This window comes from Phaenicophaeus curvirostris, chromosome 1, assembly GCF_032191515.1.
Source record: "Phaenicophaeus curvirostris isolate KB17595 chromosome 1, BPBGC_Pcur_1.0, whole genome shotgun sequence".
Classification (NCBI taxonomy): domain Eukaryota; kingdom Metazoa; phylum Chordata; class Aves; order Cuculiformes; family Cuculidae; genus Phaenicophaeus; species Phaenicophaeus curvirostris.
The window spans coordinates 11,906,579-11,919,305 of NC_091392.1; the positions used below are offsets into that span (position 1 = coordinate 11,906,579).

Below are 12,727 nucleotides of genomic sequence, written 5' to 3' on the forward strand. Positions count from 1 at the left end.
TGTGAAACCCAGCTGGAGGCCAGTGACAAGTGGGGTTCCCCAGGGCTCAGGGCTGGGTCCAGCCCTGTTCAATGTCTTCATCAATGACCTGGATGAAGGCATCGAGTGCACCTTTAGCAAGTTTGCGGACGACACTAAGCTGGGTGGAAGCGTGGATGAGGTGCTGAGGGGCATGGTTTCGTGATTGATAGGAATGGTTGGACTCGATGATCCTTTCCAACCTAGTGACTCTGTGATTCTGATTCTGTGATTCTATGATGGAGATTTCCCCGTCCCCCTCGCGCTGCTCAGGCCTGATAAAGGGCGCTCGCTTTATAAAACTCGATCCGAGTTTAGAGCGCGTCAGGCGGCCCCGCGCTCGGGCCGGGGCGGCGGCGAGGGGCGCCCCCTGGCGGCGGGGCGGGGCGCGGGGGGCCCGGGCCGTGCCGGGCGGCCTCCCTCTCGGCCTTCACTACCGGGTCAGGCGAGGCGGGAGCGGCGAGACAGCGCCCGCCTCGCTCCGCCACCGGCACCGAACACCCCTCCTCCGTCTCCTCCTTCCCCGCCTCCTCCCTCCCCGCTGCCAGTTTCTCTACAACTAGCGCGTCCCCGCGCAGGCAGGGTCCCGGCTGCCATGGATTTCAGCTAAAGCCGGAGGGAGAGGGCGGAGAGGCGCGCCCCGAGGCTGCCCCGGGGCCGGCGGGGGACGAGCGGGAGGGAGGGGAGGGGAGAGGAGCCGCAGGCAGGGAGGGAGTCGGGCAGAGCATCCCCACGGCAATGTCCAAGGGTTTGAAGAAGAAAAGCCACTGGACGAGCCGGGTCCACGAGATCGTGATCGTCAGGAACGCGGAGGGGCAGCTGGGCTTCGAGCTGAAGGGGGGAGCGGAGAACGGGCAGTTCCCCTACCTGGGGGAGGTGAAGCCCGGCAAGGTGGCCTATGAGGGCGGCAGCAAGTTAGTGCCGGAGGAGCTGCTGCTGGAGGTGAACGAGACCCCCGTGGCCGGGCTCACCATCAGGGATGTGCTGGCCGTGATCAAGCACTGCAAGGACCCCATCCGGCTCAAGTGCGTCAAGCAAGGTAAGGCGGGGGCGCCCCCCCCCCCCCCCGGGAGCCGCGGCAGGTTTGGGGGAGCCGGGGGGAGCAACTTTGTCGCTGCAGTTTGACTTTTCCCCCTCTCCCTGTGGGGAGGGGAAGGATGCGCTGCGCGGTCCCCGCAGCCGGGCCAATTCGATGTGCGTCAGCGGCAGCGCTGCCCCCCCAGCCCCAGCCCCTGCCCCGCTTCGCCCTCGGCTCCGCTTCGCTCCGGCCGCCCCGGCCGGGGGCTGCGCCGGGAGGGCGGCTTCGTCCTCTCCTGAGCGTCCTTAGCGGAAAAGTCATCGGTTTGATCCCCGGGGAAAGCGATCCCCTGATCCTGGGGAACGGGGAGCTCTGAAAAAGCGGAGGAGGGAGAAGCAGGGAGAAACTTTCGGGAGAGAACGGTTTACTCTCGCCTCTCCCGTTTCTCTTTTTTATTTTTGAAGCGCTCTAATAGGTTAATGCGTTTCCAGGAAAGTCAAATAGAGAAGAGGCGCCACAGATGCTGTTTACATGTTTGTTTCTGTCCTCTAAACTGTGCTGAGTTGGGCTAACTGCAGCTGAGTGCGTGTAAGGAGGTTTCTGCTACCCCAGCAGCGTTTCTGAAGCGCAGGAGGTGTGAGCTGCTCTGGGAACCGAGTCTGTGGGGGCTCCTTGGACAGGGATGCTGCAGCAGCTCTGCACTTACTGCTAAGCTCACATTTCAGCCGGTCACAGAGCTCGGCCACCAGAAACTTGGGGATGTCTGCGTTGGGAAGATTTTTGATGTCCTGCATCAGAGATGAGTGTGCTCTGTAGCTCCAGCCAGCAGCCTTTGCTCAGAGGGCATCCAGGAGAGTTCCTCTGACATTTGGTGTAATTTTGTAATGTAATGTCCTCATCGTAATTGGTGGTTTGTTCTTTGAAGTGGTATTTGTGATACTTAGGAATGCTTGAAATATACGCCAATTACAAATTTATCCAAACATGACAGAAACACTAGAAAGAATTTGACTTTCACTCAGGCCTTCAGAATGTACTTTATGATATATTAAATTATCTGCACAATGCCAAGCCTCTAAATAAAGATATGATCTGCAATTTTTTTATTTGTACTTTTGGGCAAGTTGTGCAATACATTGTAGATAGTATCTTGATAGTCAGTAGGCAATGCAGGGAAACAATAGTTTATGTGATAAGTGAAGATTAGAAAGCAGTATAATGGTTTCTGTCTTGCAATATAGTGTCATCTCTGAGCATCTGATCTCCAGGAAACCTGCTCTGTAGTTTTCTCTTATTATCAATAATTTCCTCTTATTGATAAGTTTTCTCTTATTATCGATAATAAAGGAAGTGGTCTTACTGTGATGGCATTAGAAAAACCAGTAGTGGAAGTGTTAAGAAGATGAAGATAGATTGTGAAGGTATTTAAATTCATACTTTGTAGAAATCCTGTGGATGCTTTACAATAGTGCCACTTTAAGGTTATGTTAATTTACTACGTAAAACAATCTCTGTCCCACCTCGTCATTGTTTTTCTAGTATTTCTCTTTAAGTCAAAGCAATCACCAGTGATTCATTAGTGTGTGCACCCTTAATAAAGATATCTGTCATACATGAAATGGGGACATTAGTCAGGCTTTTAGCCCATGCTTTTCTGCAAGTTTCTTGAATGAGGCATAGAGGATGAATTCTAAATCCTGCCTAGTTTTTATATATATACATATATATATATAAGGAGTTTTATTTCAGTATGTTAGCACACTGTACTTTTGATGCAAGTCCTCAAAGCACTGGCCAGATGACTGCATGTTTGGAAGTGACAGTTCTGCATAGATTCTTGGACTGAGAGACACATCCTGGCTGGAGTAATCTTTCTTGTGCTCTAAGATCCTTTACTACACCAAAGGGAGAGGCCTTCTGGATCCAACCTCCTATTTTTAAAAAAGGTCAATGGTTTGTGTATTTTACCACCTGATTCCTTCAGTGTAATTCAGGCCAATCTCTGAAACGCTTGGTTACAAAGCACAGGCAGCAGGCATCTACGTTACTCACAGAAACAAATTACTGTTCCCCAACAGGACTTTGCAAGTAGCGTGTAGGAGAAAGGAAGCAGGGCAATAAAATCTTTATATGTTTTTGTAACTTTTGTTCTCCTTTTAATTATGAAACACCTTTAGTGTGCTGGAACAAGGTTAATGAGTCCACTATCATTGTTTTTGCATAATTTATCAATAATATATCTCTAAATTATAGTAGCATGACCTTGAATGCACCATGTGACTATAGCTGCTTCTTAAGTGCTGCCTAGGAATGAAGTCAGAGAAAGAAATGTGGGGGTAGGACACAACTATTTATAATGTGATGCTTAAGAGACTGTGAGTGTTTCTCTTGTTTGGAAGTTTTGATAATTCGGCAGTGAAAATTCACTTGTAGATGAAGTCCGGGAATGACTGATTCAGTTTATGTGAATTAGCTGGTTTGGAGTAAGGAAAATAAAGGTGCTTTCATGATTTTTCATTATATTGTGTTTGATTAAACACCTCTTCAAAATAATTAAATACTTGAACTTTTATCACATTACGAGGTGAAATATTTCTTTAAAAAAAAATTTGATGGAATACTGCTGTTTTACGTGAGCTGAACATCTTGAGCTAAAAATATTGACTTAGAAATAAGAATCATAGAATCTAGCAGTTGCTCTATATCATCAGGAGGAGTAAACATCATGAGAAACTAATTAGCACTTCCACAATATGATCTGACGTAGAACTCTCCTAAATATGACACCAAATAAATAAGTTTTTTAATGCAGGAAACTATTGCTTGTTTTTTCTTGGGAAAAAAAGATTTTAAGAATCATTATTATTTTTTAATCTAGGAGTTCACAGAGAAGTATTCCTTGGGGACTCTTTCCTGTTGGGTTTTTTTTTTTTTGTAAGGTTTCTTTTCTGCAAGCCACTTATTGTGCTACTGTTGGCAGAATCACAGAGACTCTCTTAAAACATGAGGTGAAATCTTGGCCCAGATGAAGTCAATGGCAAAGATGTCCTTGACATAAGATAAAGAAGGCAGGATTTCTTTTCTGAAGTCTTCTGCTTTTTTTGAATATGTGTCCTTTCAATGGAAGAATTTTGTACAGCAGTCAAATTAGCCAGGGATATTTGCAAATGTTAAGCATTCTGAACCTCTACTCTCTCTGGCAAAGAGAAGAGCCTTACTGCTTCTGAAAGAAATACTTGTGAATTTCAAATGTGATTGTTTTTACATGCAGAACAGTTTAGATTAAGTACTGTCTTCCCACAGATGCTCAGATGCGTAGTTGTAAAAGTAGCAATGTGTTAAGGAAAGGCATCCTGATTTGGATAAGTAATCACACGGGGAAGAGTCATGTGAGGAGCAATGTTGTCTCCAGTTCCACTCTCCGTTCATTACTGCTATCTTAGTTCCAAAGTATCTTTCTCCTGTCATTCCCATCAGCAGGCAACACAGGTCTGTGATGCTTTGGTTTAGCTTGAAGGGTTGCAGGAACAGCCCTCTCAGTTGTACTGCATAAGCCAGGATCTTTATGGATCTTTGTTCTTCACATAGAGTTACAAACTTCCACACGTGCCCTCAGCAGAATCCCGGTGAACAGTCTGAGAAACATGATAATTTCAGAATTGGTAGCATTTTGTCCTGGAACTGCTGCCTGACGTCTCTTCCTCGAGGAAAATGATTCAGGCATACTAAGTAACCAGGTGATGTGAATAACTGAACAATTTAATTTACTTTTGGAAGTATTTAGTGGTATGACCATAGGAAATATAGATAACATGGATACTTTGTATTGACACTTTTGAATATCTCTGATTTGACTCTAAATCATCAGACTTTTAAGTTTTGACCCATAATGCTTTAGCCCCGTATGCAAAAAGATTTTGCTTTCTCAGTCTAATCATTTACCTAACAGTAAGCGTATGTTAAGATATTTTGCTGACTATAGATGGAGTTGGGCATATTTTCAAGTGCTTTCCCAGTCAGGAGAAGATTTGGACGCTCATCACTATGGATACAAGAGAGGTGGCGTTTGGGCCGACTGCAGGTCTGCACGCACAACGTCCTATTCCTGGTAGTGGCAACAATGGACATCCTATTCCCAGTGAAGAGTAAGAGGACAGGGCAGTACTGTCCCAGCACCCAGGGATTTGTGGCTCAGCGATTTAGTAGCCTTGTAGGGGTTTTGATGGTCTTTGTTTGTTGGTTTGGTTTTTTTTTTCCTTATTTTTGAGTTTCCTCATCCATGAGTTTTGCACTTAAAAACTGGTTTGCAGTTTATTAATTAGTTTATTTATCTTTAATTTAAAAGTCTGTGACAAGTCTTTTGACAGAGAAGTACAAGAATGTTCTGGTTTCCCAAAGTTTTTGTTGCACATGTAAATACCATTTCAGCTAGTTAAAATGTTACTCTTTTCCTACAGATTTTTCCATGCACATGGAACTATGTGAACTTATATTTTTAAGATTTTTCCTTGGTTGTTTAGGTTCATAATTAATTCTTTCCTATATTCATTAAAATACTTTTTGCACACAGGTTGCCTTTTTGTGTTTCTTTTCTTCCTGGGTATCAATATATGTCTTCCAAGGTGTGAATGTTGGGTAAAATTTTTTCACTAATATAAAGAACAATATTTTCAACAGAAAACTGCATGATTTTCCTGAATAAAGGAAAGAAACAAAGTAGAGGTCCTGCAAAATTCAAAACCAAAGAACTATGAAAACCTGCATGGTTGCACTTGTATATAATGCAAAGATCGTCTTTGAAAATAAACTGTGCTTCAGGATACTCCTTTTTCCTACCTTGTACTCCTTAGGATTTTTAACTCTAGAACTTAAATTCAGAGTTTTCATTTTACCATTACTTCATGTCTTTCTTATGTTTCTCCATCTTAATTTAAAGACCACTGAAGCTGACTTCTGACTTATGTAGCTGGTGATTTATTCTTCAGCTCTGCACTGAGGTTGTGATGTTTCATATCAGGAGCTCTGTGTGCTCACTGGCAGTAGAATTATATTAATCAGTCTTTTTCCATCTCTGAGAATTACAAATGTGCCATTAAAGGATGGGGCCATGACTTCGTTAGTGCATCATTTCCTTGAAGAAATGAAATAACCGAGAGTGTTCTTAGTTCTGTTGAGTTGCATATGGTAAAGTTCATCTCACAGTAACTCTTGTCCATCTGTTTATACTGTTGACATCAAAGGAAAGTACTGGTGTGAGGGAGTAGAATTGCATCTGACTTACTTTATGCATCCTATAACCTCACCTGCATTAATTCAGTATTTCAGGAGAGATAGGAATTCTGAGCTCTTGCTTTCAGTGTTCATGATATTCTCCTCGTTCCTTATAAATGAGGAGCCCCTTTCATGATGTAACAGAGTTAATAAATTATTCATCTACATTTTTTATATACAAAAAGTATATAAAAGAAGGGATTTATGTGAGGAGGTGGTCATACTGATTTAGAGAGGGTGCTTCAGTAGTTGCAGAACCAGATGGATTTTGTTCTTCTTATAGCAATACAAACAAAAGAAAAAGAAACTTTTTTTTTTTTCCTGGAGAGCATCAAGGCAAGGGTTGAAGAACATAGTAGTATTGCTTGACTGTGTTAACATTCTGGAATTATATTTATTTTTCCCATACACATAATATACATACATAGACATCTGTATATATATTTTTGAGAGTTATGGGTAGGACTTTGTAGGCTAAGGGTGGTTTTGTGTAGTATAGTTACACAATAATACGATATATAATGATATATATGGGCTACAATATTAATCTAGACTGTTTCCATAGAAGTTTTGATGCAAATGTATATGGAAGTTAAAATACAGCTGTTCACTCTGGTGGCTAAACAATGTAAAGCAAGGCATAGTATTCTGCTGTAGGAAATAAAATGATCATAAACTTTGGAATAAAATTGACTAGATGCCTTCTCAAGCAGGTGCAGTCTATAGCACAGAGTTTGAAGGGATTGATTTCAGTAGCAAAATGCACGTACTTTGGTTTTTGTTGCTGATTGGTATTGAAATGCTGGCCTTAACTGTTTTTTCTAAAATCATAGGGTCTGTGGTCCCAACAATATCTCTTACTTACTGTTTTTAGAAATTAGTGTTCTTTCAACCTGGTGGAAATCTACCCAGTAATAAGGCGTAATAGTCTTGCTGGCCATTTGTAGAGCTTTCTCACTTTAGGTTGAAGCTGTCACAGTGGGAAGTGGAATAGCACACAGAAGCAGGAGAACAGGAAGAGACTGAAGGGCTTTAATGAAAAGGAACTTTATCTAGCATTCCTAAACTGAACAAAATTTCTCATTGGTAACTGATAATCTCTAAACCAGTACATTTCTTATGGTTTAGGTGTTTTTTCAACATTGGCTTAAAAGAGCCTTACATATTTAAACCTCCTTTCCCTAATTTACACTTTTCACTAGAAGCTTAGTTGACAGAAGGCTGTTGTTTTTGTCTATCTGCTATGTTTTTACCTTTTTAGTGTGTAAATGAACCACAAATGCATTATTTCTAAACTTGCAGTCGGCACATCCAGATTGCTAGAATTCAGGCAGCTTAGTCAAAAAGTCCGTTACACTTCCAGGTATCTTCTCATGCGCATGTGGGTTATGGGTAGTAGTATATGAATAACAGCTTCACTCTGCTTATCAGCTTCAGACATTTCTCCTGGATTCCTTTGATGGTTTCCACAGTGTACACACTGAAGATGAAGTGAAGCAAGACAAGGAACAAAATGGAGAAAGTAAGATGTGGGAGTGGAAAAAAAAGCAGATTATTTAACTAAGATGTTACTGTTCTGTCACATGTTCTGTCATGTTCAAGAGAGACTGTACAGTCCTGTGGAGATTCTCCATCACAGGGCAGATCCATGGCGAACGTGTGTTTCCTGGGACTGTCTTAGTTCCTCAGAATATGTTGAAATGTTACGCTGGGCCAAAGCTGGCCCTATAAAATACCCGCAATTGACTCATTCAAATGAAAAGTTTGTGAAATGTACTTAATGCATCTATGTTCCTGTCCCAAGTTCTTACCAAAGTAGGGTGAAACAATGATTCCCCATGAGAAATGGTGGAAAAACACATATTTGCATTGGATGGCACGTATTTGTGTGAGAGTCTTATAAAAAATGGACATTTACTAGGTAGTGTTTAATTACCTGTCATGCCAGAACTGCACGCCAAGTCCCATGCAGCTGAGGCAGCACCTTGACCTCCATGACTTACTTTCTCCATCCTCTTTCTGTGGCACCAAAAAGGTCATGAAGTCATTCACCTTAAGAAATAGTGCTGACCCACAAACACTAAGTAGCTTCTGTGTCTTTGTTTTAAGACCTCGAACATTGAGAAGCAAGGATTATGGTTAATGAGTTCAAGATCATGGAAAAAAAAATTCTCTAAGCATGCATTTTATGGTCTGCAGATGGAAGAGAGGGTCTATGTCACCTAGCAGAAAAAAAAATCCATAGCTGAAATAATGCCTGCTTACATTTCTATATTACATTTTTGTGACTCTCTTGAATCATTCTTGATTCAAATCATTGTACTTGAAGGAGCTCCCCCGCATATCTTTTCCACAAAGCAGGGAGCCCTACCTGCCACCAATGTCTGTCCTTCTTGCCTGTTCCCACAGCTTCTGTGTTACTGAAACATCTTTGTTCAGGGCTTCCCGTGTCCCTAGTAATCCATTCTTCAGGTCTGGCACTAGCAAAAACTAGTTTATTTTAACTAGTAAGATATTTCTACCCTCTGTGGTCAAATTTACTTCAGAAAGCATGTTGAAACTCGCTTTGATCCAGAATTTTGGCATTCCATGATTCCAGATAATTCCTGTTCTGATAGGAACAAGCCTGGTATAGGAATCTCCCGTTGTCCCTGATCTGGAAGATTCGTGATACAACTTTGACAACATATGGTAGTCCCTATAGCCATTGACGGCAGTAATTTCATTGAATTATCCAGAGTTATTAAACTGTTCACTGAGTCCCTGGGTTATTGCACTGGGGGCCAGGCTTTTCCTTTGGAAGTCTGCTAGGTGAGACACTGAGGACAAAACTGAGATTGCTCACTACCTGCAGAGTCATAGCAAGTTGTTTTTTTTTTTTTTTAACTCAGAATAGAAGAAATATTGTGTGTTCAGTATGCAGAAAAAAACCCATAGGTTTTATAGTTAAAAGTAGAGCTGATAGTTTCCCTATGAATAACAGAACAACTTCAAAATAATAATAGGGATATAATGAGCAAAGTATTCTACAATGTATTCTTGCAAGTAAATTATGTAGCTATGTTAATGTAGCATTAGCATTCCAGAATGCAAATCCTTCCTGGAAGCAGGTACAAGTTGTCTTTTATTAGTTAGCTATTTAAGCTTGGTATCTTCATATCTCGTATTGTCCATGCATTTGTTGATATGAATGTGGAATATGATTTGTTAAATTGCACATTTTATGGTGGGTTTTTTTTTGAATGAAATCTTCCAGCTTTGTTTCCTTCATGGCAAACATAAATAAGCATATTTCTGATAAAATATATCCATATCTTAAAGGCACACTAACTCGTGTCACAGAAGCAGAAAGAAAACAAAATTAGGGCATCAGTGTAATTTGAGGACATTCATTTCACGTGTAAGTTCTTACAGCATGCACAGTTTTTGTTTGCTTGAATTTAAACTCAAACTGAAAACTGAAGAAAGGTCCTATTTCTACCCTGTATTGGTTGTATTGGATAGTTTCTAACGTTACTTTCACATGGATGGTTCTTTAACTAGTATGAAATGAAATGACTGTGTTAGTTTCTGTTATTTCCTTACTAAGTCCTTCTTTGTGCTAAATCTGCATTTATAAATGTCACATAAGCTTCTCTTACGCTTCCCAAATGGTATGCTAGTATATAACAAGGATTAATCCCATTATATTTTAATGATCTGTCCTTGTATTTTTGTAGGAACAGCATTTTGTGTTTCAAAGTGTTGCAGAGTCCTTTTGCGAACTTAATAAGTTGATAAAGCACCTCGGTGTTCCTGTCATTGAAATGCAATCCTTGTGGAGTGGAAAAGGCAGTGGCTGCTGAACTCTTGTAGCAGATGAGACAGGAGGTTAACACTTTTCCAGTTGAAGTGATCATATACTTTGATTAGGTGAAGTGTAATTACCAGCTGCCAAAGCTCCTGCACAGCCAGTACACTATTCTTTTGCAAGACTCTCCTTGAAGCTGTATGCTGCCGAGGTGCCTACTCTGCAGTTGAAATTACTAGGTGGTGCGCTATGACTCCTGTTCATTATATTGACAATGACTGTTTTTGCTGGTATTTCTGATTTCTCTTTCAGTATGGGTTTGTTACATCTGCTTGTTGTCTCATTAATAAAGTCTGGAACCTTTTGGTGAGGAGCTGCCTTTTTGTTATAGCAAGTAGCAGCATGACAATTTCAAGTTGGGATTCTCTAGTTTCTATGGCAATGTAAGTAAGTATTCACATTAAATTCAGAGTTAGCCATAATGACTTTCTTGGTTATAGTTCTTGGAAATTTTCTGTGTCATTTCAATGTAGGATCTGTAACTCAAATTGACAGTTTTTCAGTCTTGTTGATAGAAACTGTAAAGTGGATAAAAGTTGAGCAGTAGGATTTAAGACTAAATGCCCAGCTATGACTAATGTGGAACGCCTGTTATTGGTGGCATTGGTCTGTCGTCTCATGCTCTTTCCATTACAGCTCCCGCTAGCAAAGTCTGTTCAAAAAACCTTGCCTATTCTGAATACAGAGAGTATATTTCCTGAACAATTTAGTTTTTTCTTTTTATCTGTTCCATTTACTTGTGGAAGAAATTTTCCCCCTGTAAACTTCTGGAAGAATTACCGGAATTTCTGATAAGGCAGTAAAAAATGCTTTTTCAACACTCACTCTAGTCGTTTTCCAGTAAAAATAGCATAAAATATTTCAGGAAAAGAATGCATCACAGCACTGGCATTTTTGTGGGTAAAATAATGTGAAATCAAGATGCTGTCTTTTCTTAATTAAAATGAAGCATCAATATTTAAAATATTAATTAAAAGGTCTTCCAGATTCATATTTAAGTGGTGCTTTTATGTTATGTCTATGGTGCTTACATACTGAAATACTCTCCAGAAGGGATGAATTTAAAAAAAAAATTAAAAATGTCTTCTTTAAATATGTGTGAAATACTGCAGGGATTTGGGTACAGTTAATCTGACTTGAAGAAGTATAACAGCATTTTTGCCTTGATAGAGATTCACGTTTGTGTGTTTTAAGAGTAATGAAATTAATGTTTATAAATGTAAAAGTTGGAGAAACTGAAGGTGGGTTTTTTGCCTATCTGAGGAAGCAGCTCCTGCATGTGAAGAGAGAGCATCAGTTTCTCTTAGGAAATGCAGCAGATCCAGTTGGGATCCAACAGTGTCCTTTCGGGTCAATAATAAGTAGATTTTTAGTAAGCAGCAATCCACTTTCCCCTCTTGCTGTAGGAACAGGTTGTGGTGAGCTGCAGATTTCCTCCCTCTCTATCTGCATGTTATTGGCCAGCTCCTGAGGATGCTGCGGCTGGGAAAGAGGTTTGCAGCTTAGACATGAAAACAGAAATCTTCACATGGATCCCTTGACACTAATATTACACTTCCTATTATGCTATCTGAATAGTTTCCAGATTCTTAAAATCCTTCATAAAAAAGAGCTTATTCAGGCTCCCCCAGCAGGGAGTTACCCTTGGTGTCCTTACCAGCCTCAGTAAATTTTAGTATGGGGAAGGAAGCTGTAATGGCTTCGTTGCATCTTTGGTCTCCTGATCTAAGCTATGAGATACTGTTCTTAAAAACTCTTGGGAAATTACTGAGTTTCACAATTGTGATGATTATATTTTTGTCATGTGTGCTGTCTTTTTATGATTTTTTTTTAAAGTTACGTAAAGCCTGTCTAACTTTTTGGGAAGAAAGAGTCTATCTGAAGATGTATGGTTTATCGATACAACTAGGACTGTATTTCTCCAATGCACTTGCTTTTTCTTTTTATTCATTAAAAAAATAATTTCTTAAAATATGATGTTTATTATTAGTGTATCAAGACAACTGAAATCAGATTCCATGGATACAGGTACTACAATCTGGCAGTGAGAAACAATCGCTGCCCCGGAGGGTTTATAAAGGCTAATTAGACACAGTGGACGGTTAGGAAAAGACGGAACCACACGGTGGTGAAATGACTTGCCAGAAATCTCGGATCAATCAATAAGAGTGAAGAACCCTGCAATGTAATTTAAAAGCCTACGCAAGCAGTAATGCATCCAAGTAAAGGCACATAAACTGCAAAAAAGCCCTTTAGTCCTCAGTGAGGATTGCTATTGATTGCTTGAGTAAAATATTTTTGTAGCTATTTATTTTAAATTCCATGACAAATCCTGTGTAAAGCAGAATCTTTGTCAATAACGAATCACAAGCATGTAGGGGTCTATACAGAGGAGAGTGTGATGGAATGATGTCTCCTAAAATAAAATGTCTTTCAGAAACATATTGGAAGTGGTAAACTGTAAAAAACTGAAGTAATATACATTTATATCTTTTAATGAGATTGGCAGTGTTAATTGGACATGTAGGTACATCAACCACGCTGTGCAGTACTTCCATGAAAATTTTCTG

The 12,727-nt window shown here is 40.5% G+C and overlaps 1 protein-coding gene across 15 annotated transcripts in view; it reads left to right on the forward strand.

Annotated features, from left to right (window-relative positions):
- The first annotated feature begins 711 nt into the window (after nucleotides 1-711).
- MAGI2 (membrane associated guanylate kinase, WW and PDZ domain containing 2) overlaps nucleotides 712-12,727 on the forward strand; it is a 741,259-nt gene continuing 729,243 nt past the window's right edge. For all 15 annotated transcript variants that reach the window (XM_069878960.1, XM_069877803.1, XM_069878147.1 and 12 more), the window contains exon 1: nucleotides 712-1,057. In XM_069878960.1, coding sequence (XP_069735061.1) covers nucleotides 757-1,057 — 301 coding nt within the window. In that variant the 5' untranslated portion in view covers nucleotides 712-756. The remainder of the gene's footprint in view (nucleotides 1,058-12,727) is intronic.